The 23010-nt window shown below is 50.9% G+C and overlaps 1 protein-coding gene across 1 annotated transcript in view; it reads right to left on the bottom strand.

Moving 5' to 3' along the window:
* Positions 1-3830: 3830 nt before the first annotated feature.
* Positions 3831-23010, bottom strand: part of CCNJL (cyclin J like) — a 45748-nt gene continuing 26568 nt past the window's right edge. The window contains 3 exon segments of the mRNA XM_070417090.1: positions 3831-5895; positions 7522-7681; positions 9423-9725. Of these exon segments, the coding sequence (XP_070273191.1) occupies positions 5472-5895; positions 7522-7681; positions 9423-9725 (887 nt within the window). The 3' untranslated portion in view covers positions 3831-5471.

Below are 23010 nucleotides of genomic sequence, written 5' to 3'. Positions count from 1 at the left end.
ATTTTGTAGTGACTCTCCACTCAGTTCGGGTACCCTTTACCCAGGCTCTTTATGACCTTCACCCTGACCTTGGGAGCCATCTCTTCCACTCTGCCAAGGCAACCACGTTCCTCCTGACAAGATCATCTAGTGAACAGGGAACTGCCCAAAGCATTTTTACAGGTCACCACTAGGTGGCACTCCACCACGAACCTGCTGCCTATGGGCACCAAGATGCAAGTGTATTTGGGGGACTGGGGGTGAGGGTCTATAAAGGGGATCAAGCTGTGAAATCCTAGGTGATTGGGCCTTGATGCTGGTGTGTATGTGCTATTTTGGGGTAACAAGGCATTGAAGGCCATATGGCTCGCCTGTCAGGCATATCTAAGTGTGAAACCCACTCCCACCACTTGCCCATGGTGAGACCTTGAGCCTTCCTGAACCTCAGGATCCTCATCTGGAAAATGGTGTTAACTCTAGTTCCTGGTGTTGTGAGGGCAAAATAAGAGTAGGGGGAATAAAGAGAGCACGAGGGAAGTGTCATGTGTAGGGCCTGGAACATAGTAAGTGCTCAGTAAACAGATATTAAGGGCCCTCCTTGGTTGGTTCTATGCGAGGATGGGCACAAACGGGGTCAGAGCTTTTAGAGCAAACCTGGCTGTACATGTGCATCTCCTGTTAAAAGGATAGCCCAAGCCCTACCCTAGACCTGCTGAAATCAAGCTCTTCAAGGTACAAAGGCCAGGGAGCTATCATTGTGAATTGCTCCTCAGCCAGGCACGACCTTGAGACTGTCCTAGTTTCAACCCTTCCGTTTTGCAGATGGAAAAACTGAGACCTAGAAAAGGGAAACGACCTGCCCCCGTCCACACAGCTATGGAGTAGCAGAAGGCCTGACTCCCTGTATATCCTGCCTATTGTGTCTCTGGCAAGGTCGGGGGCTTGAAGCACTTGGGCAGAGCTGGCCCAGCAGACGGCTGACCACTTGAGTTCATCTTCCTTCAAAGCTAGAGCTGAGTTGGGAGGAGATGAAGCTCAGAGGCTCACCTGAGCCCCTAAAAGGAGGAGCCCATTTATTCACAATATGTCTCATAGAACTCACTGTTGAATAATGATACCATATATTCCATGGGTTCTTACCATAAACCTGAAGTGAAGGCTGATAACCTTCCTGACTGACAAATGAGACAGAGGCTCAGAGTGGAGAGGTGGTATTTCTCAAGGTCAACTAGCTAAGAGCAGACAAACTCAGACCTTCCACTTCTCGGGCCCAATGTTCTTGTCGATATAGTACTAGATGTTGCAAGCTTCCAGCCAAGAACCACTCTAACCTACAACGTATTATATTGGTCTTCTATTGCGTTAAAATGTGTGTGTTTTTAAGTTTTAAATTAAATGAAAAATTTACATTTCCTAGAAAATGCAAACTTCCAGTTTTCCTGGAAATCTGAGGGTTCGGCAACACAAAGCTTACATCCCTGAAAGGTACTATTGTCCACAGCTGAGTAGAAGCCATATCCTCTAGATTAGGGGTGGGGAACCTTTTTTCTGCCAAGGACCATTTGGATATTTATAACATAATTTGTGGGCCATACAAAATTATCAACTTGAAAGTTAGCCTGCTATATTTGGTCAAACATTTAATTAACACTCCTAATGCCTTGGCAGAGCCAGACCAAATGATTTTGAGGGCCTTATACGGCCTGAAGGCTGCACGTTCCCCACCCCTGCTCTATAGGACACTGGCTTCAACACTCCCCACCACTATGATTCACTATGTTGCCTGCCTGGTCCTGGTGGGCATTTGGACTTGAGACTCCTGTCAAATGCTATGGTCTTTCTGCTGAAATTCAAGTCACAAGGTCTTCCCTGCAGAACAGAGAATGTGGTGATGGGGGCTGGTAAGATTCTTTTTAGGTACTCGGTGCCAGGGATTCCCCAAGCTGGTCCCAGATCTCTACCTTCATAGGTGGGGCTCGGGAACCCTTCCCAGATCACAGCCTATTGGGGGCAGACAGATGGAGGGTAGATCACAGCCTGTGGCAGATGTGCAAGAACCGATGTTTCTGCATTTCTGTCTGCTGGTGAGCACGCTCTGAGAGAACGCCTGCCACTCTGTAAGCCAGGAGCACGAGCACCAGGCAACCCTTCTCTTTTATGAACCCATATCCATTATTCTGTCATGTCTTCCCACCCGGTGAGTGGGACTGCTACGGAGTCTTTCACTCATTCAAAACCCTTGAGGCACCACGGGGCAGCTCCAGACTGCCTGGGTTTGAATTATGGCTCCTTCCCTCACCACTGCTGTCCTTAGGCAAATAACCTCTCCTTGCCCCACTTTCTGACCTGTAAAATACAGCTAATAAAGTTCCAGCCTTTTAGGGTTACTAGGATGATTATAGGAAAGGCCAGCAAAGTCCAAGCACAATAAATGCTCAATAATGCCAGCTGCCCAACTTATGAGAGAAGGCGGGGGGGCGGTCAGAGGGTAAGGGCATGTGCTGGGGGGGGGGGAGCGGCTGGGGAGAGGTCAATGGGGGGAAAAGGAGATCCATTTAATACTTTAAACAATAAAGAATTTAAATTAAAAAATGCCAGCTTCTATGATTAGTGCTGCCATCACCAGGCAATGATACTCTATATCAGTGATGGCGAACCTATGACGCGAACTCATTTTTTTTGGTTGATTTTCTTTGTTAAATGGCATTTAAATAGATAAAATAAATATCAAAAATATAAGTCTTTGTTTTACTATGGTTGCAAATATCAAAAAATTTCTATATGTGACACGGCACCAGAGTTAAGTTAGGGTTTTTCAAAATGCTGACACACCGAGCTCAACAGGTTCGCCATCACTGCTCTATATATTCTATTGGAGGTAGATAGCTTAGGACACAACCATCAACCAAGTAAACATTTTTAACAAGATCATTTCAGAAGCTTTTACAGTGAAGAAAATAAAAGGGGATAATGATAGAGTGATGGGGGGGGGGGTGTTACAAGAGACCTCTTTGGGAGGTGACATAGGAGTTGAAGTTTCTCAACCTTGGCTCTACTGTCATTTGGGGCCAGATAATTCTTTATTGTGGGGCCGTCCTGTGCATGGTAAGATGCTGAGCAGCATCCCCGGCCTCTACTTGCTAAATGCCAGCCATGCCCCTTCTCCAATTGTGACAACCAAAAAAATATCTCCCGACATTGCCCCATGTCCCCCAGGGAGCAAAAATGAGCCCTGCTGAGAATCCCTGAAACAAAGAAGAGAATTCGGGTGTGAGAACAGGTGGCTTTGGAGAGATGGACATGGAACCGGGAGGACGGGGGATGTACAACCTTGACATTGATCCTGAGCCAGGCATTTGCAAGGCTGAGCCAATTCCTTAAAATAAATCTCACTTGACATATATCCCACATTCAAAGGCTGTTAAATTGAGTTGTTTACCCATATCTTCAGAAAAAAATTACTTCTACTGTCATTGTAAATAACCTGCTTCCCTATTTATAATGATCTGGCTCTCTAGCAACTTCAGCACGAAATTATAGCTAATTTGCCTACAAACGTCAGGTGGTCATAATAATCTGGCCACTCAGTGTATATGATTCTGTTTCTCCGGAGAACCCTGACTGATTCAGTGGTGGAGCCGGGGTGTCAAGCCTTACTCACTTCAGCTGCCCAAGTCCCCAGAGGGCCAGGCCCAGCTCCACAGGAGCCAGTGCTGCCGTGGCCCATCCCCCACAAGCTCTCAGCATGAGTGAGACACCCTCGGGGCTGATGTGGAAGGGAGTGGGGCGCAGCTGGCTGAGAGAAGACAACGAGGAAGAGAACTCGGAGACCTAGAGCAGGTGATGTTTATTGCAAGACGCCTTTTTCTGGGGACCCCCTCACAAGCCCCCAGCCGCAGAATAAACAGACACAATAACTTGGAATCCAAACCAGTCGCACATAAATAGGAGGTTGGCAAAGGAAAAGGAGAAAAACAAACGAATGTGCAGTGTCCTATGCGAGTGTGACAACGTGGCAGTGCCACACCCACGTCCAGTCTCTTCTCGTCCCGCTTCCACGCGGAGGCTTTGTCCTGCTTGGAACATCACCTTCGGACCGACTCCGCAGCCGCCGTCCCGGCAGCCACCTGACGGGCAAGCGAGTCAACAAAACCGACCTGGGTTCTTTTTAAAAAACAAACAAACAAATGCTTCCGTGGTTCTTTGCACCTCCCAGTTCTGTTGGGTGAACAGTGTTCCCTGATCCCAGTCAAACAAAAACCACACACAACCACGATGAGTACAAGCCACGGGTCGGAATAAACACATATTGCACATGGCCATCAGAGTGGTCCTGAGGGCCCCTCGCGGCAGGCACCCCAATACGGGCTTCTGATCCAACCGATCGTTTGCCTGTCACTGGTGGTGTCCTACACGCCCCCACCCCGCTCCCCAAATCCAGCTGGCGTTAAGCACACATTCCACATTATTACCCTTTGCGATTAGCCACACTCAAGTCCGAGGCTGGGTTAACCTCACGCACTCGAAGCAGGTAGAGGGAGGTGAGGATGTTGGCTCAAACCTTAGTCTACCTTTCAACTTTCACCTCTGGGTGGTTATTGAAGTTCTACAGGAGAACACAGCGTCCAAGGTGCGGACTCTTCTGGAACCGAGAGACGGGAAAGGGGCTCTCCCCAGCCCTACGCTTTTGCAAAGGAAGCTCTGCCGCTACCCTCGGGTCAGCCACCAGCCGGGGGTAAAAGGAACAGCCCGGGCGTGGGACAGGCAGTGCGGCAATCAGCATTGTTTTTCTCCTAGGGAATGTTCAAGTATCACAAAATCCCTGATACAGTATGTAAACAAGACTTCTTACTGAACAGAAAGCTAGGTCACTTCGGGAAGCAGCAGCACGTGAAATGTCTAAAAGGGCGAATAAGGTTTTAGGTTCGACATTGGAGGCGAGACAGCCGCGCACCGTGCCTCAGAAAGCAGACGCTCGGGCATCTCTCTCTCACACACACACACACACACACACACACACACAGGCCCCGGCACGGAGCCAGGGAGACGAAAGCACCCGATCCGACATCTACCGGGGTCCCGAGAACATGTCCGGCTGCCCCTTCTTCTTCAGTGGTGTAGCTGCCATCGGCAAAGAATAAGGGAGTCTCTGATGCTAAACACGGGACCTGCCTGTGGACTGGTGTCTGCATCCAGCTCCCAGACTCCCGGCCTCTTAACGGGGGTTTCTCCATTCTCTGGGCCCTGCTCCAGGGAACGGCCCTGAGCCTTGCCCCTGCACCCCAGGCACGTGTGAAAGGCGTTTTCCAGAGGAATGCTCTTGGGTGAGGTATCTCACGAACCATTTTGCTCTGGGTCCATTTTCCTTACAAAGGGCAACGAGGCTCTGCGGGGACGGCCTCCCAGTCGCCTGGCTCCAATGAGCTCCCCTCATCAATGTCTTCTTCCTCTGCCTGGGTCTTCAAGGCCCCCCTGGGTAGTCCAAGAGGGTCCTATCTGTCGAAACAGCCTGTGGGGAACACGTGGCTCCCGCTGAAGTAGCTGCCTCTGTAGGCGGTGGTGAGGCAGTGCCTGGGCTCGGCTGCGACGGCCATCTGCATGCTGAGGGACACGGGCAGGGGCACAGGGCACACGTCCAGAGGCTGGAGGGAGGGGTACGGGGAGTGGAGAGACGAACTCGTGCCCCCAGAGAGCAGGGTCCCCGAACAGTGGGCCTGCAGTGAGTCCCGATAGGCTAAGCACAGGTCCTGCACAGGCGTCTGGAACTGCGCCAGGGCCACAGGTGTCGGCTGGCCGAGGGCGGGGTAGGCAGGTGGCTGAAACAGCATTTGGGTGGGGGCTGGGGATGTGCCGGGCACCATGGCCAAGGCCTGGCTCTTGACCGTGACGGCATCCTTGAGGACGTTGTCATAGGCTCTGAAAGGGAAGGGCCTGGGTGAGACTCGGCGGTTAAAGGCAGACACCTGAGCGCTTCTACCTGCCTTGCTGAGTGGGGTCTGTGTGCTGTTCCCACCGGACCTTGCCCAGCCTGTGCTCACTGCCTCCAGCTTTGCCTCAGTGACCGTCCGACTAACCCCAGACCTCAGCGTGGATCTACGTCTTACAAAAACCTCTTCTGAACCCTCAAAACTAGCCTCGCTGTCCTGCAGCCCTGCACTGCCCCACCTCACAGTTAACAGTCCAGGTGATAACTTCCGGGTTACTACCTGGCCCCCTACCATGCTGAGTGTGACCTCCAACAGGGAGGGCCCATCTGCTCCCGCTCCCCCCTGCACACCATGCCTGGCACAGCGCCCGCCGAGAGGGCAGAGCTCCCGGTGCTTAGATGAGCACCGCCTCTGCCTTCAAGGCCCTCCTGGCAGCTCCGTCCCAGCCAGGTCACTCCTGAGCTAGCAGACCCCAAGCAAGTTGCCCATGAGGCCTTAGTGTCTCCATCTGTAAAGGGGAATGTAAGAAAGGAGCCAATAGGGGCTGCAGCAGGTCTGAGAAGGGGGCCATCCCAGTGTGACAGCCACGAAGGGGCAGGGCTGGCGGCTAAGAATCCAGAGCACCTGACAGCACACAGACCAGACTGCGTTCTCTGGCTTCAGCCCTGGCCAGTGTGGCCTGATTGGCTGGGTGCTGTCCTGTGCACAAGGTTACCGGTCCCATTCCAATCAGGGCACGTGCCTGGGTTGCGGGCAGCCGATTGATGTTCTGCTCTCGAATTGATGTTTCTCTCTCTGGGTCCCTCTCCCTCCCTCTCTCTCTAAAAATCAATAAAAAATATTTTAAAAAACAAACTAAAAAAATATAAAATAGAAGGCACAGGTTTTAAAACAAGGCCCGAGGCATGAGAAACTGACATTTCAGAGGAATGAGACAAGGGCAGCTACTGGCAAAGCTTCCCACATGAGGAGACCAAGAGGTGACTCTTTAGGGACCTGACCCCGGTTCAGTGGGGCTGCCACCTGTCAGGTGCAAGAGGGACAGGGTGCAGCCAGGTAGGACCTTTCTGTCCTATCTGTCCTCCTGAGGTCGCTCGCCACTAAGCTCTTCCACTCTGATGTCAGTTTCACGGTGCTGGGTCTATGATGCCTTTAAGAATCTTCTCTGACTCACTGAACGTTTTTCTCCCCAAGATTCCCAGGGATCCTTGCAAGGAAGTGGTGGCCTCTTATGTTAAGCCACTCTGGGCTTAGCTGTGGTCGGCTTTGTGGCCACATGTGAGAAAGCAACTTATAATGAGAGTCCCTGCATTTTGATCATCCATAAGGCTGACTGACATACTGGGACTCAGATCAAAGAGCCCAGACATGCACACAACCCTTCTTCTCCCCCACTCCTTGACCTTAAAACTGCAAACCCAAAGCTATCCAAAATAAGAAGGACCAACTCCCCAAACCCCAATTCTATCAGGAGTCACCACGGCCCACATTACGTGAGACACTAGCAGGGAGACCCAGCGTAAGCCTCAGACTTCAGGAAATCGCCTGAACTGGGCCTCAGGACAGGTGGAACCTCAACATTTCAGAAACCCGGAAGGACCGAAGGGGAACTTACACCAGAAGGATTTCGATGCATGTGCTGAGATGTTCCAGGGAGTAGTTTGAGATCCTCTGCAGGTCTCTGGTCCAGTAGGGAGAGAGCTGAAGGCAAATTCTAGAGGCCCCAACGCAGGCTGCAGCGACCACAGAAGGCTGGAATTTGTAGAAAATATGATCTGAAAGAGAATCAGAGGCAGTCAGCATCATAAAGCCAAGCCTGGAAGCCCGGTGCCCTGCCTGCCTTGTGCCCCCTAAATCGGTAGACAAATGATTAGGTTCAAGGCTATTCACTGCTGTTAGACACTCTCTCTCTCTCTCTCCCTCTCTCTCTCTCTCTCTCTCTCGATGAAAAAGTGGAAACAGCATGAAGTTCTTGAATCTTAAGCACCCTGGCTCTCAGTCTGGGACTTCTGATGTCAGCCTGGGGGCTGCAATGGGTTTGCTGATGGGCTACAAAACATTTGTCCTTACTTTGGCTCTTAGGGGTGAATGACATGTCATTTCAGAAGCTACTTATTTTTTTAAAATATATTTTATTGATTTTTTACAGAGAGGAAGGGAGAGGGATAGAGAGCCAGAAACATCGATGAGAGAGAAACATCGATCAGCTGCCTCCTGCACATTCCCCACTGGGGATGTGCCTGCAACCAAGGTACATGCCCTTGACGGGAATCAAACCCGGGACCCTTGAGTCCACAGGCCGACGCTCTATCCACTGAGACAAAATGGCTAGGGCAGAAGCTACATATTAATAACAACAAAGCCTGCATCCCAGTAGGCACTCAATAAAAATCTGTTGAATAAATGAATGTAGGAATGAGTAGCTATAGCAGTTTGATATTCCTCACTCAAATTGGCTTTACTGAAGTATGACTGACAAATAAAAACAGATCATGTGAATAAGGTGTACCATGCAATGCTTTCGTATACGCAGACCCCATGAAATGATCTGAGAAAGCTTAACGTCCCACTAAGATATTTTGTGACTTGGCCTGTACTACTTATGTGCAAAGGCAAACTGCTGAAATCCCTACAATGTCCTGAATGATACTTGGTTATCGGTGCATTGTCATGCTGCCTTAAGTTGTTTGTGATTTTCAATGATTTCAATACTTGCCTGTTATAGTGTGAAATTAGTCAAGGTGGTATTATGGCTACAAGTACAGCCAGTTACAAAGTAAGACTCCCCAGGTTCAAATGTTAGCAATGACCCTCGGTAAGTTACTTCACCTCTTGAGCATCAGTTGAGGAAACTGAATAGCAGAAATGACTTTTATGTGAAATTGCTGGGAGGTTTGAATGAGATAATGTATGCAGAGCACTAAAATAAGGTGCCAGGTACACAGTAAGCACTTAATTAATGCTGGATACCACACCTCCTGATTCTGTTACACATGACAAATTTTGGGTTGTGGTGGGTTACTGGGTGGCTGTATCAGTTGTATTTCTGACCCAGTATTTCACCTAACACCTAGGTTTTAAGACACTAGGAAGAGTGAGATCTGAATACAAGCCCCTAAACAGGGTAACTGAATTGCTAGAGCAGATGTAAACACAGCCCCCTCCCCCACCCATCTGTGTGACGACAGCTCTTCCAGACTGACCTATCTGCACATCTATCCTATTTAGATCATCTGCAGGTTGCAGGTTACCATAAGAAACATTAACAGGCGACCAGAAGGTTATAGAATACCAGTCGCCTGTAATAGGCTGCTATTTCTCTTTTACACATGACTGGTAACATTGGGTGAATCCTTGTTCCTTTTCTGTTTATCCCTCACAAAGTGGGAGTGATCTGGGTGGATGGGCTCCAGTCGGTAAGAACTTCCTGGATGGGACATGCATGCCTCTTGGTGCCACCTGATCCTGGCCCCTGAGTGGTGGGGGAGGGGTCACAGGTCCCGACACCGGGCCCACCTTGCAGGGTGACCTCGAGGAAGTAGTGGGCATACTCCTTGAGGCACTCTTTGGTCTTGCGCGCACAGGTGGTGGGCCAGCTGTGGCAGTGCTGGTCCTTCTGGCTGACGGAGGCCAGGAGGTAGTAGTCCAGGAAGTGGGCGGGCGTGGGCAGGCAGAGGTTCCAGTTGAAGGCGGCCAGCAGCAGCAGCTCCGTGCTCAGGAGCTCCTTCTTGGTGAGGCTGAAGTTCTGGCTGCTCAGGATCCTCGTACTGTTTATCTGCTCCAGCTTGGGCACGTGGTCTTCCTTGTCCTCGAATTTACCTGTGGGAGAAGCAGAGGTCACCGGATGACAGTACTGGCCTGCACCCAGGTATTTAGTAAAAGTCCACCTTCAAGTGGCTGGACGGTGCCGGCAGAGAGGATAGAGAACCAAAAGGCCCCGCTGCCCAGCGAGTACGAACATAGACACTGGACCTGTCAAACCTGGGCTCAAATCCCCAAGCCACCACTTCCAGCTGTGTGACCAGGCACAGGTATCTCACCCTCTCTGTGCCCCAGTACTCTCATCCGTAAAGTGGAATCTAGACCCCAGAGACAATGACAAAAGGCATTCCAAAAGTTCAGAACAGCACGTGGAACACAGAAGGTCCTCACTAGCTGTCAGAACAGCGAGGGCCTGAGGAATGAGGTGGGCTCTCCTGTCTGGTCGTAACTAATTCACCCCAGGAGCAGCGGTTCTCAACCTGTGGGTCATGACCCCTGAAAATACATCCTGCATATCAGATATTTACATTACGATTCATAACAGTAGCAAAATTACAGTTATGAAGTAGCAACGAAGATAATTTTATGGTTGGGGGTCCACCACAACATGAGGAACTGTATTAAAGGGTCGTGGCATTAGGAAGGTTGAGAACCACTGAGAGGGTCAGGCCATAGTCACAATGACTCTGCCTATCTGACCCTGTCCTCCCCCCACCCCTCCCCAGATGTGGAAAAGCCCTTTAACAGCTCCCCGTTGTTCTTAGGACTGAGTTTAAGCTCCACCCGTGGGTTTTTATTTGGGGTGCTCTCAGAAACAGAGTGTGTGGGAGGTGAGTCTCGGAAAGACTGGTAGGTGGGAGAAGACAGGAAAGAGAAGAAGCCCCAAAGGGTCCTGCATCAAGCGCACCACCACTGTGGACGCCCGGAGCCGATCCCTACAAGGAATTCTGAGGAACAATGTGGAACCTGAGCCTTGGTCAAGGGAACGCCCGGGCATCCTCAGACAGAGAAGCAGCCGGTGGCACTTGGGGGTCGGGCCCACCGAGGGTCGAGGTGCTGGGGCCGTGGGTGGGAACTGGCAGCCTCCACTGGGAGAGGCTCTGCAGGTGAGGCTGCGGGGGACCCCCTCCCCCCCCCCCCCCCCCCCCCGCCCCCGCCTCACACCCTCACTCCGGGGAAACTGCTCACACCCGGCTGGGGCCTCTGTCACTGCAATTCTCTGAGGGCACCGTGCTCTCCTTGCCTACGAGCCTCCTCTACACAGCCCTCTGTCTGAGTTCCCTGCCCCACCCCCTCCTCACTCGGCCAACCTCACCTCGTTCTTCACCTTCAGAGTCACTGCCTCCTGGAAGCCTTCCCTGACCACAGTCCCCACGTTCTGCCCGACCCCCCATCAGACAGGAAGCCCTGCGTCCCAGCCTCGCTCTGGTCACCTGTGGCCCCCAAGCCCAACCTCACTGGGTGCAGAGCAGCTGCTGAGCGAGTGTCAGAAGAGGCAGCTGTGCTCAAGCACACGTCTGCCACTGAAGGGAGCAGCCAACGTGTCCGCACACCTGTGCACAACCGCCAGCACTGCCGACCCAGTTCTCACGGGGCTTTCCTGCCGCTCAGGAGAGATAAGGAGGGAACCACCACAGGCTGCCCTGCAGCAGATGCGACAAGTCCTCAGCAAGGCTCAGGCGAAGTCACTGAGAAGCCCGTGTGCCCATCTTCTTGGCGAGACCGACAACACCCACTAAGTGGACGAAGGTGGCATGACACCAACCTCTGGTCTTTGACAGGGAGGAGCTGAGCGAGTGGAAATGCACAACACGGTGAGGAGCGGAGAAGACTGCCGACCGCTTCCCGAGTGGCTTACACCCCATCTCCTTTCGGAGCCCTCTCCATCCACACACACACCTTCCCTCGCTGTCCGTGTAGGGGCCGCTCAGGCAGGTAAAGGCAAGGTCAACGCTGCCCGAGGGGGACGAGCCTCTAGTACAGCTGAAACCCTGGGATGGGGCCTGGCCTCAGCCCCATGCCCTCCATCCCAAGCACAGGATCCAGCCCCATGGAACTCAGACCCTCCTCCAGCTGGGAGTGTTGGTCCCCTCACCTACCTTATCATGGGTCCTCCAGAACTCAGTTCATTTTTTTAAAAAATATGTTTTTATTGACTTTCAAAGACAGGAAAGGGAGAGAGAGAGAAAAAAGCATCAATGATGAGAGAGAATCATCGATCGTCTGCCTTCTCTATGTCCCCCACTGGAGATCAAGCCTGAAACCCGGGCAATCGAACTGTGACCGCCTAGTTCATGGATGTTCAACCACTGAGCCACACAGGCTGGGCTCCAGAGCTCAGTTTGGAGGGCACTGGATGTCACCAAGGCATTTCTCACGCTCAGATATTAATTGAGCATTAATATTCCTGGGCAGCAGGTCTAAGCCTCATGAGGACAGGAACCATGTCCCACCCATTCCCTGCTGTGCCCCCAGGTCCCAGCACAGTCCCCGGCACACAATAGGTACCCAATGAGTATTCACTAAGAGAAGGAATGGTTGTCTCTGGATAGTGAAATTTTAGGCCATTTGAATAGTCCTCTAATGAGCCCTATCTGTATTCCCTGCCTTTTTTCTTATAATCATGTATCTTTTGTGCAATTTAAAAAGAAACATATATAATTTTTAAAAATTTTTATTATTATATATATATATATTTTTTTTTTTTACAAAATTGTCAATGGTTTCCTGAATCTTGTACTGAACTATTCACAGGCACTCGACACATAGGAGCTCTTTCTTCCCAGCAGCAGAAGGAGGCGTGGTGAAGGTCACAGTACCAGCAGAAACATGCCCTGTGCTGGGGGTGGCATTGCTGGCAGCCAGCAATCTATTCCGACTGGCAGATGCGCTCAATCAGATTAGTGTCCTCCCGGCCCCTGGTGCTTTGCAAACCTTTCAGAGCTCTGCTTGTTCCCCAGCCACCAGGCCCAAGAGGATTACCCTGAAATGGAAGGGGCCATGATTACCGAGGAGCCTGGCTGCACCTGCTGCTTCTTGGGGACCCACCATGCTACAGGCCAGAGCCAGGCAGAGGGGGTCTGAATCCGCAGTGTGCTGGCTCTGAACCTAACACACTAACCTCCACAGGCCTCCACTTCCCACCCAGGAGCATGCCCAGGTGCAGCTGGAGTGGCCATGAGGAGTGGAAAGAGCTTCAGTGCCCAGCACACAGAGCTGCCCCGAGCCCTCGGCTGGAGTCCTAGGCTGGGCTGGGCACTGTGCTTCATGCTCGACACCCACTGCATCCTCCCAGGTAGGTTCTGTTCAGACCCCCAGAGACTCAGAGACAGCGCTCTGAGAACTCGACTCCACACTTGGGAGCGACTTCACAGCCCCCGCTCTGAACTGCTGGCCAGCCGCCCCCAGCTCAGCGACGATTCCCCAGCACCAAACATTCCACAGCCAGAAAAGAGTTTATGAGTTTCCTGGTGTTGCACGTGCCTGGCAGACATTTCCTCCCCTTCTCCCATGACTGTGAGCGGGGCCAGTCCTTTGTCCCCAGCGCCGCCACCACCGAGCGCTGCCACTCAGCTGCCTGCTCCTGACCGACAAGACAAACGGCACCGATGCCTGGCAGTCTTCAGGCAGGCCCCCCAGGGAAGCACGGGGGACAGAAGTCTGTCTTTCCAAGTCAGACAAGAGCCACAGACTCTCTTCAACTTGTTCGATGTATTCGGAAAATTTTCAAATCCACAGAAAAGATTTATGAATTGAGATGACCCTTCACCCCGATTCACTAATTGATTGATGTATGTGTGTATGTGTGCGTGTGCACGCGGCATAAAAGTGTGAAATACTGGTTCTGCTCAATCATTTCTAGTGAAGTTGCAGATGTGACATGCTTCCCTCCCCCTCTCCTCCCATACTTCAGCATCTATCCTGAGGTCATTTTCCTACATAATCATAATGCTATTAGCAATCCTAAGAACATCAGCATTAGTGCAATAACATTTCCTAATATTCAATCCATATTTGACTTTCTGCAAGGGTCCCAAAAATATCTTTATAACTTTTTTTAAAAAAAGATATAGGATCCAATGATGCTCACATAGGGTCTTGGATGATGGATGATTCTCATCATTGATATTTTTATCTTTCTCTCTCTCTCTGAAATCAATAAAGATATATTTAAACACACACACACACACACACACACACACACACAAACAACTCTTTGGATTTTTGTAGTTATTAGAGGGCAGAGGGGTGCTTCCTACTCATCCCCAAAGGGGGACAAGAGAGACAGATTTTAAGCAATTTGATGGGGAAGCCAGGAAACTACTCCGAGGCCAGCCCCCTCTAAAAGGCTGTTTTACTTTGCGAATGTCTCTAGTCTCATTCTCTGTTTTTCATGACACTGACTCTTTGGATGAATCCAGGCCAATTGTCTTGTAAAAAGAAAAAAAAAAAAAAAAAAAAGACAAGACCGGAAGACTGGTCTCCTATTGTGGACTGTCTGATTGCAGACTGTGGGCTCGACCACCAGTAGAGGGCCTGCAGGAGGCAACCAATCATCATTGATGTTTCTATCTCTCACTCTCCCTTCCTTTCTGAAATCAATTAAAAAAAAGAGGCAGAGAGTCCACACAGCAGGATGTGAGCTCCAGAGGGCAGGGCAGTTGCAGGCCAGGCTCCACCACAGCCCTGCAGGCAGCTGAAAGCCCAGCAGCTCCAGGGAGGGGAAGCCTCAGAGGACTGGTTTGTATGCCCTACACAGCACACTCTGCTCATTCTGCTAACAACCCCGGGGCTGGCAGTGTTTTCCACATTAATCAGAAGCTCCGAAAGGTGGACCTGCCCCCTCATCCAGCTGGCTGGTAAGGTACAGCGTGAAAATAAGTCTGGGTGTCTGCTCCATGAGGGTGGGGCCACATCTGTCTTCTAGAACATTCCAGATCCCCTCCACCTAGCACAGCCTCTGGCATAAAGTTAATACTTTAAAAAGCTGCGTTGGGGGGTGGGGGTTGGGGGGGAGGGAGGGAGGATTTAAGTGAATGAATAAGTGGCTCCAAAAGTTCACAGTTTTCTAAACCACAAGTAGGACATCTCTAATATAGTCACGAGGATCCCTGAAATCCCAGTGTCTCCACAAGGAAATCCCAGGGATGAGGGGGTCAGGCCAGTTGCAGCCCCTCCCCATCTAACCGCCCTGCTCCCCACAAATACTCTTGTCTTCACCTTGCCCTCTGCTCATGCTGTAAAGTCATTCAACCCCAGAACTTGTCCACTAAGGGGCTGCATGATCAACAGGACTTGGTTTCCAATGAGAGAACTGAAGTTGAAGAGTGAGTCTCCACCAGTATATTTTCTATAGTAAAGGATACCAAATGCTGCCCAAACCAGCCTGGCCAGTGTTGCTCAGTGGTTGAGTGCCAACCTATGAACCAGGAAGTTGTGATTCCATTTCTGGTCAGGGCACAATTTCTGGCTCAATCCCCAATAGGAGGGCATGCAGAAGGCAACTGATGGTTGAGTCTCATCATTGATATTTCTCTCTCTCTCTCTCTCTCTCACTCCCTCTCCCTTACTCTGTCTGAAATCAATAAAAATATATTAAACACACACACACACACACACACACAAAAACAAAACAACTCTTTGGATTTTTGTAGTTATCAGAGGGCAGAGGGGTGCTTCCTACTCATCCCCAAAGGGGGAACTGCTCACGCCTTCAGCAGACAAAAGAGACAGATTTTAAATCAATTTGATGGGGAAGCCAGGAAACTACTCCGAGGCCAGCTCCCTCTAAAAGGCTGTTTCACTTTGCGATGCAGCACAGAGGGGCAGAGCGCACTCTGACGATGACCATCTGGGCTCTAGGAGGCTCGGCCACCTGCCAGCTGTGTGGTCTGGGGCAAGTCTCCACCTCTGGGGCCTGTGCAATGTGGACAGAAGCAGACAGAATTGTGGTGAGGATGGCATGAGGGCTCAGCGTGCTGAGAAGGGTGCTCAGTGCTCAGCAACATGGGATCCAGCTCAGCTTTATAAACCTCCGCTCGGTTCAGGACCAACTGAGCCATCATGGTCACAGGCACAGACAGTTCAGTTTCCAGACAGGATTTGACATGGGGGAGAGAGAAAGCCAGGGACAGAGTAGGCAAACCCTCCAGCTACGAGAGCATTTTCATGGCGGTCTTCAGGGAAGGGAGGAAGCTGTGAAGACCAAAGGAATGGGGAGCAGGGAGCATCCCCCCACTCTGCCCTAAAACACTTGCTGCAGGAATGACAGAGATCTCTGGCCACCCCAGGGATCTGGAAGTTATGGAGTGTCCTGGAGAAACAGGCCTCCAATCCCAGGCTCAGCTCCCTGCCCTCCTCAGGAAACAAAGAAAAGGCTCCTTTACTGTGCCTCACTCCTTCCTCTTAAAAGTAGGGCTGTCCTGTTCGAGGCTGCATCTTGGGAATCTGGGACACAGTAGTCCTTGACAGATAATGAATGAATGCACATGTCTGACAGGTTGGATCAATTCCTAAGTACAACTTTGGAAAGAGGCTACAGTTGAGGTCGCAGGTCAAGTTTTCCTTCAAGAGGAAGCTGTAAAAAAATGCCTCCCGGGTCAGAGGTTGCACTCGGCCAGCTGGGTCGCACACACTGGCTTCCCTGCTGGCTTTGAGGGCTTCCCTGTCTCAGGATGGAGCAACTGGTGCGGTGACTTCACACGGTGGCCCCGGCAAATCGCTGACTCCTCTGTGCTCTGCTTTCCACAGGACCCGGATAATTTCACTGACTGCCTAAAAGCAGGGGCTGTGGGCCCTGGCCTGTGTGGCTCGGTTGGTTGGAGTGTCGTCCCATAAACGGAAAGGTTGCAAGTGAATTCATCAGGGTGCATACCGGGGTTTTGGGTTTGGTTCCAAGTCGGGGCACATAAAGCGGGCAGTCAATCCATGTTCTCTCTCACATCAATGTTTCTCTCTCTCTCTTTCCCTTTCTTTCTCTTCTCCCCTCTCTAAAATCAATAAGCATATCCTCAGGTGAGGAGTAAAATAATAAGTAAATAAAAATAAAAGCAGGGGCTGTGAGGCAGGGGGCACTAGTCATATAAAAGGTTTGGAGCATTGGAGCCAGGATCGAGCCAGGGCTCTGTGCAGAGACAGAATTGCCTCCTGTTAGGAAAGTCACTGCTGTGCAGAATGTTCACGCCCAGCTCCGTGGTGGCTGCTCTGGACCAGACGGGGCCGTGCATCCAGGAAGAGCAGAGAGTGAGTCCTCTGGACAGTGCCAAAGGCGTGGGCATCACAGGTCCCGGGCCCCTTTTTTCCAACCGCTGCTGGGAGCAGGAAAAGGAAGAGAAGAGGCAATCTTGGCCATTCCCGTTAGGAGGGGAGCCGCTCCAGACATGAGACCTGGTCCTGAGGACTGAAGTTTCCATCCAGGTCAGCTACCACGTGGCTCAGAAAGTGGAGCCAGGGTCCCCCAGGAACCTCTCCACTGCTGGCCGAGTCTTCCCGGTGCAGCCATGTTAGGAAGTGATCTGCTACGGCAAAGGCCACTGTTGTACAGTGGCTGAGAACAAAGGCTCAGAGACAGCCCGGCCAATAAAAGGGGGGGAAAAATCAGTCTTGCAAACAAATAAAGCAATACTTTAAAAAAATACAATAAAATATATGGTATATATTTTCTGTCAGGCCAGCGTGGCTCAGTGGTTGAGCATTGACCCATGAACCAGGAGGTCATGGTTTCCATTACTGGTCAGGGCACATGCCCGGTTGTGGGCTAGATCCCCAGTGTGGGGTGTGCAGGAGGCAGGCGATCAATGATTCTCTCTCATCATTGTTGTTTCTATCTCTCTCTCCCTCTCCCTCCCTCTCTCTGAAATCAATAAAAACATATTAAAAAAAAACAAAACTCAGGGACAGCTCCGTGGGTCCCCATCCTAGCCGTGCACCCTGGGGCCAGTTACCTAACTTACAGGGTCTCAGTTTCCTCCTGTCAACTGGGGGAAATAATACTGCTTACTACATAGAATTGTTTTGGGGATTAAATGAGTAAATCCATGCAAAGAATTCAGACTACTGCCTGGCACATAAACATGCATTAAATATTAGCCATTCCATGATCACTGAGGCCAGAATCTGTCCTCCTCCCTCAAACTCTGATTATATATTAAGAAACGTACTGAGCTTGCAACTAATTTTTCTTTTATTCTTTATATTTTTTTCTATATTCCAATTTTCTACAAGAAATAGATATTACTCTCCCACTATGGAAAAAAGAGTTTAAACTTCTCAGAAGACAAGAAACGACTGAAGGGTCCCTAGAAGCCAGAACTGGCAGAGTAACTGCGAAAGAAGGTTCTGGAACGTGGGTCTGCCCTAGTCCAAGACTATCCTGGCATAAATCTGCTTTACAAGTGCCCACAGGTCAGGAGGTCTCAGACTTTCCTAGAAGAGTTCCAGAAACCCAACTTGTCAGTGACAAAGAAGAAACTTCCTGTCTAGACACTGAAATGCTTATAATTAAAACGACGACTTCGGAGGCAGGGAGAGGCATGCTTCTTGAAGACAGCCTCGAAAATTCAGGCAAACACCACTACCCGAAAAACAACATCTCCCTTCTCTCCCCTCCCAGGGTGTGACAGGCTGGTGTACTTCCTTTGGGTCTGCGAGGGGTTTTAAACCAGCCGAGGCTGCTTTGCTGGGACTATCACAACCAATGCCGACCGGACCGTGGGTGTCCAGTGAAGGGTGGGCTATCATGACCTGGGGTGTGACCTCTCCACCGAGGGGAGTCTCCTAGGTGAGGCAAGGATGAGTCATTCACTGGAAAACCCTCTGGGTGGGTCTCCCAGGGAACAAAAGACCTAACGAATAAGAACTCCAGAGTCCTCCTCCACATCAGCAAGAGCAGGAGAAGGGATATAATGCAACCCTGGGCGTGTGTAAACGGGGGAGAAGGTCCTACAAGACACAAGCATTCACTACAGATAGTGAGTTCAAGGTTAAAGTGAATAAAAAACAAACAAAAACAAACTTCCAGCTCCAGCAGCCACAAGGCATGTAGCACGAAGAGCAGATAGGTGCCTGACGTCAACATCCCGGTCATCTTCCCGCTAACTGGGTGAGCCAGGCTGTTCTAACAGGAAGGACACTTGGGTTTTTCTTAGAAGGGCAATTAGCTTATTCTTGGCATGGACTCAGAGACCTGTGGGCAATGCCTGGACTGAAGGCTGTTTCTTTCAGACAGTGACTTGGTCTGTTCCACCGTCTTCAGGCTCAGCGCATAGTAGGTACACGTGTGTGAAAAGAATCCTCTTCGATGACAAAGACTGTATACATTCCTTCCATTCACTGCCGTCTCCCTGGCACTGAACACAGCGTCTGGCATATGGCAGAGGCCGAATAAATGTTCTTGAATGATTTACCTGTGTGGGGTCAGGGGCTCCTGAACACTGCATGTTCAATGAACTCATGCAGGTTAAGATCCCCAACCCCCTACACATACAAAAACAACAACCCTGAGAGCCCAGAACCCCAGGCCCTGGACAAACAGGTCTGGGCAGCAGACTTGCTAAGACAAACTGCACAGTTTCTGAGTTTCCAGCCCAGCCAGCTGTCTGACAGGCACACACACAAAATCCTCCCCCCAAAATAACTCCAGGCCTGCCAGTCTGCAGAGACGGAAACAGGAACTGGAAAATCACCACGTCCTCGCCCGCTGCGCTGTAACCCTGCGGCCCAGGGCCCGGATCTGAGCAGCATGGCCTTCACGTGACGGACCACCTTTTCCAATCCACCCTGTGCTGGGTGACCACCACCGAGATGCCAGAGAGAAGGTGCCCCACCGATGTTGCAGCAGCTTTCAGGGGAAACAGTCAACGATGGGCACATTACATGCACGCATTCAACAGAAGCCCTAGCCTGACTTTGGAAACGTGAAACCAAGGCCTGGAGGAAATGTATTCCTCGAGGTGGGGCACTCTTATGAGAGTTAAATTATCTCCTGCACAGGGACAGCCACATTTCCTTGCAGATTTGGGTTTAATCCTGCAAGCAAATCTCACGCTCTGTCTGAAATACACCCCTGGAAAAGGCCGCCCAGTCAAACCACCCCGTTTGCAGGTGCTGCTTACAATTAGTGCCCTGGAGACACCCCGAGCATCCCCCACGTGGAGGGCTCGTGGGCTTAACCTCCCGGGGGAAGGAAGGCAGCGCTCTCCTTCATCCTTTCTACCAGGAGGGATTAAGACTACTTTCAAGTTTCCAAAATCTCCCCTAGGTAGTCCCATCCTGCGCCTCCGCCCAGCTGTCAAAGAAGCTGCTTCTCAGAAGCAAGTTGTCAAATGATCAAAGCCGGGGGACAGAAGGGGCAGAGAGGGGGAAAGGAGGGATGCAGGGGGCGGTGCTGGGGCGGGAATGTGGGTTACTGGGAGAAAGACAGGCCCAGCACACAACCACCCAGCAGGCAATGGCTTTCACTGGAACCCGCCCTACGAGATGTGGCTAGTAAGTTCTGGTTTCAGGAGCCTTCAAAGCAATTGGTCTGGGAACGGATTCCTGGCCTGGACATCCCAGACTGGATGGGGCAGAAGGACAGAAAGGGAATGCACTCCCCAGGGGAGCACAGACGAAACGCCACCCGCGGACACTGGGGAGGGGCCGGGATGTGGAAGGGACAGCACCCCCCTTCTGATAGTTTGTTGTTTAGGTGGAAGGCATGGCTCCAAATCTCCCACAAACTAAGTCGAATTTAAGAAAAAAAGGGATCTCATCAGAATCGGTTTTGTTGCAACCTCTGCAAGGCATTTTAGCGCTAGCTATCAAAATCTTAAATGCACACACCACTTGATCCAAACAATTCCACCTCCGGGAACTTGTCTCACAGACATACTCACTTAAGTGCACAAAGATATAGGAGAAAGGACAGTTGTCATACTATGCATAGCAGTAAAAAAACAATGTCCATCTAGCTATCCACTGACAGAGGGATCATCAAATGGGCGGCAGTGTTTCTATTACGGAACACTCTGCAGTCAAAAAAAGGAGTAAGGCACCCTAGAAGGTTTAGTTCAGTGGTTAAGGCATTGGCCCATGTGTGGGAAGCAACCAATCCATGTGTCTCTCTCGCGTCGATGTTTCTCTGTCTCTCCCCCTCCTTTCCACTCTCTCTAAAAATCAATGAAATAGTATCCTCGGGTGAGGATTAACAAAAAAAAAATAAAGTAAGTAAGGTAAATCCACACACACTGATGGGAAAGATATTCTCTAATGTACTATGAAGAAAGCACTATAGGTATTAACCCAGTTGTGTGATATTTAGTTGGTTCTGATTATTCTCAGTAATTATGTTAAAGTCTCTACAACACTGAGGTAGTGAATACTGCACAGGGTCAAGTTCCTGAGAGCCTCTGATCACAATTATCAATACACTAGAGGCCCAGTGCACGAATTCGTGCACTGGTGGGGTCCGACTGGCTCACCCCAATTGGGGCGGATCAGGGCCGGGCCTGTTGGGGGGAGGAGGAGATGGTGGGAGGCTGGCTGGCCAGCCGGCCCGATCAGGCCCGATCAGGGCCGGGCCGGCTGCGGGGAGGGGCTTCAGGCTATTGGCCAGCGGGCCCCACCCCCGATTGGGGTGGGGGGGTTGATCAGGGGTGGAGCCAGCCATGGGGAGGGGCTGTGGGTGGTGGGCTGGCCAGCCCTGCCCCCGAATGGGGTGGGGGGGCAGATCAGGGGCCAGTGGCCTGGGGGAGGGGCCATGGGTGGTTGGCCCGCTGGCCCTGCCCCTGATCGCAGTGGTGGGGGCCGGTTGGGGTTGGAGCTGGCTGGGGGGAGGGGTCACAGGTGGTTGGCCAGCCGGCCCTGCCCCTGATCAGGGTGGGAGGACTGATCTGGGGTGGGGCCAGGTGGGGGGAGGGGCTGCAGGAGGTTGGCCTGCCGGCCCCGCCCCCTATTGGGGTAGGGGGCGGCAATCAGGGATGGGGCCAGCCAGGGGGAGGGGCTGCGGGCCGATTGAGGTGGTGGGGGCCCATTGAGGGTGGGTTCGCCAGGGGGAGGGGCTGCAGGAGGTTGGCCAGCCGGCCCTACCCCCTGATTGGGCCAGTTTGCTGGCCACAGTGGGCATCATAGCGACCGGTCATTCTGGTCATTACGGCATTACGGTCGCTGGCTCTTTATATATATAGATTACCTTGTTTTGTGTATTTCTGTGTAATATAGCATAGATTCATTATCATGGAACTCATAGCCAAGAGCACTATGTAACTCATGCCTGCACAGAGCTTACTGAACATATATATTTTCTCCAAATGGCGCACCACAGCCTTCTTGCACTGAGGACCAGAGAGCAGCTCAGCTCTATGATGGGGGGTAGAGGGGCATTTTAAGTAGCAAAATCACCAACAAGCAGAAAAATGAGACCACATGGCACCAAACAGACTGAGAAAAGGACTTAAGTATGAGAGCTGAGACAAGAAGCAGTGGGCTGCCTCATTCCATCTCAGCTGGGAACACGCAAGCTGGGCGCCTCACATGTGTTGCTGCTTTGCAATGTCCCTGAACGGCTGCCGGAGTTCTAGGCGTGCTGGTTTTGGGTTTGAAACTGAATTTCAGTGAGTAGGCGAATTTGCAGGTACAGAATCTTCAAATCATGAGGCCTGATTGTGTTTGTGTCTGCTCAGATCATTTCTAGAAAATATACTAGATCCATTTTGGAAGAAGACACAAGAACTTGCTGCTCCCAGAAGTTATCTCTGGAGACTGGGATAGGCAACAGATGGAGAGAAAGAGAAAGAATGAGGAAGGGAGAGAATCTGGCAATTTTGTTTACTGGGCAGTTTCTATGGGTATAATATGAGATTTATCCCCTCCCATCCCTGTAAATGAAAATAAATTTTCCCAATTATGAAAACACATAAGTATATCGAGGACAGGAAAAATGCATACCAAACTGTGGAAATAGGACTATGGGTTTTGGAGGAAACTAATTTTTTATAGTAGGTAGTTCTCTACCTTTTGTTTTTTTTTTTTACAATAAAAAGATTTCTCATACTTCTTATATCATAATAATAAGGTCTTACATTTAAGGCCATGCTATCCTAGCAAAAAGGCCACTGGTCCTGCTCTTGCCCTCTGGCTTTCTCTCACCTCTCTCCTTCCTCTAGCTGCTTCCTGCCTGGCGCTAAGGATGCAACACCCCCCCATCTCTGAACAGCAACAACCAGGCAAAAGCAAACCTCCAAGTTTACTGGAAAAGTTCAACATGGAATTACCAGTTGACCAGCACTTCCAATTAGGTTTATACCTAAAAGAAGTAAAAACAGGTCTTCAAACAAAACTGGTACCTAAATGTCCATAGCAGCAC

Source organism: Myotis yumanensis, unplaced genomic scaffold (assembly GCF_028538775.1).
Source record: "Myotis yumanensis isolate MYYU_CA2020_CCGP unplaced genomic scaffold, mMyoYum1.0.hap1 SCAF_5, whole genome shotgun sequence".
NCBI lineage: Eukaryota > Metazoa > Chordata > Mammalia > Chiroptera > Vespertilionidae > Myotis > Myotis yumanensis.
The sequence above is the reverse complement of the archived record's forward strand: the minus strand, read 5'-3'. Positions and strand labels throughout refer to the sequence as shown.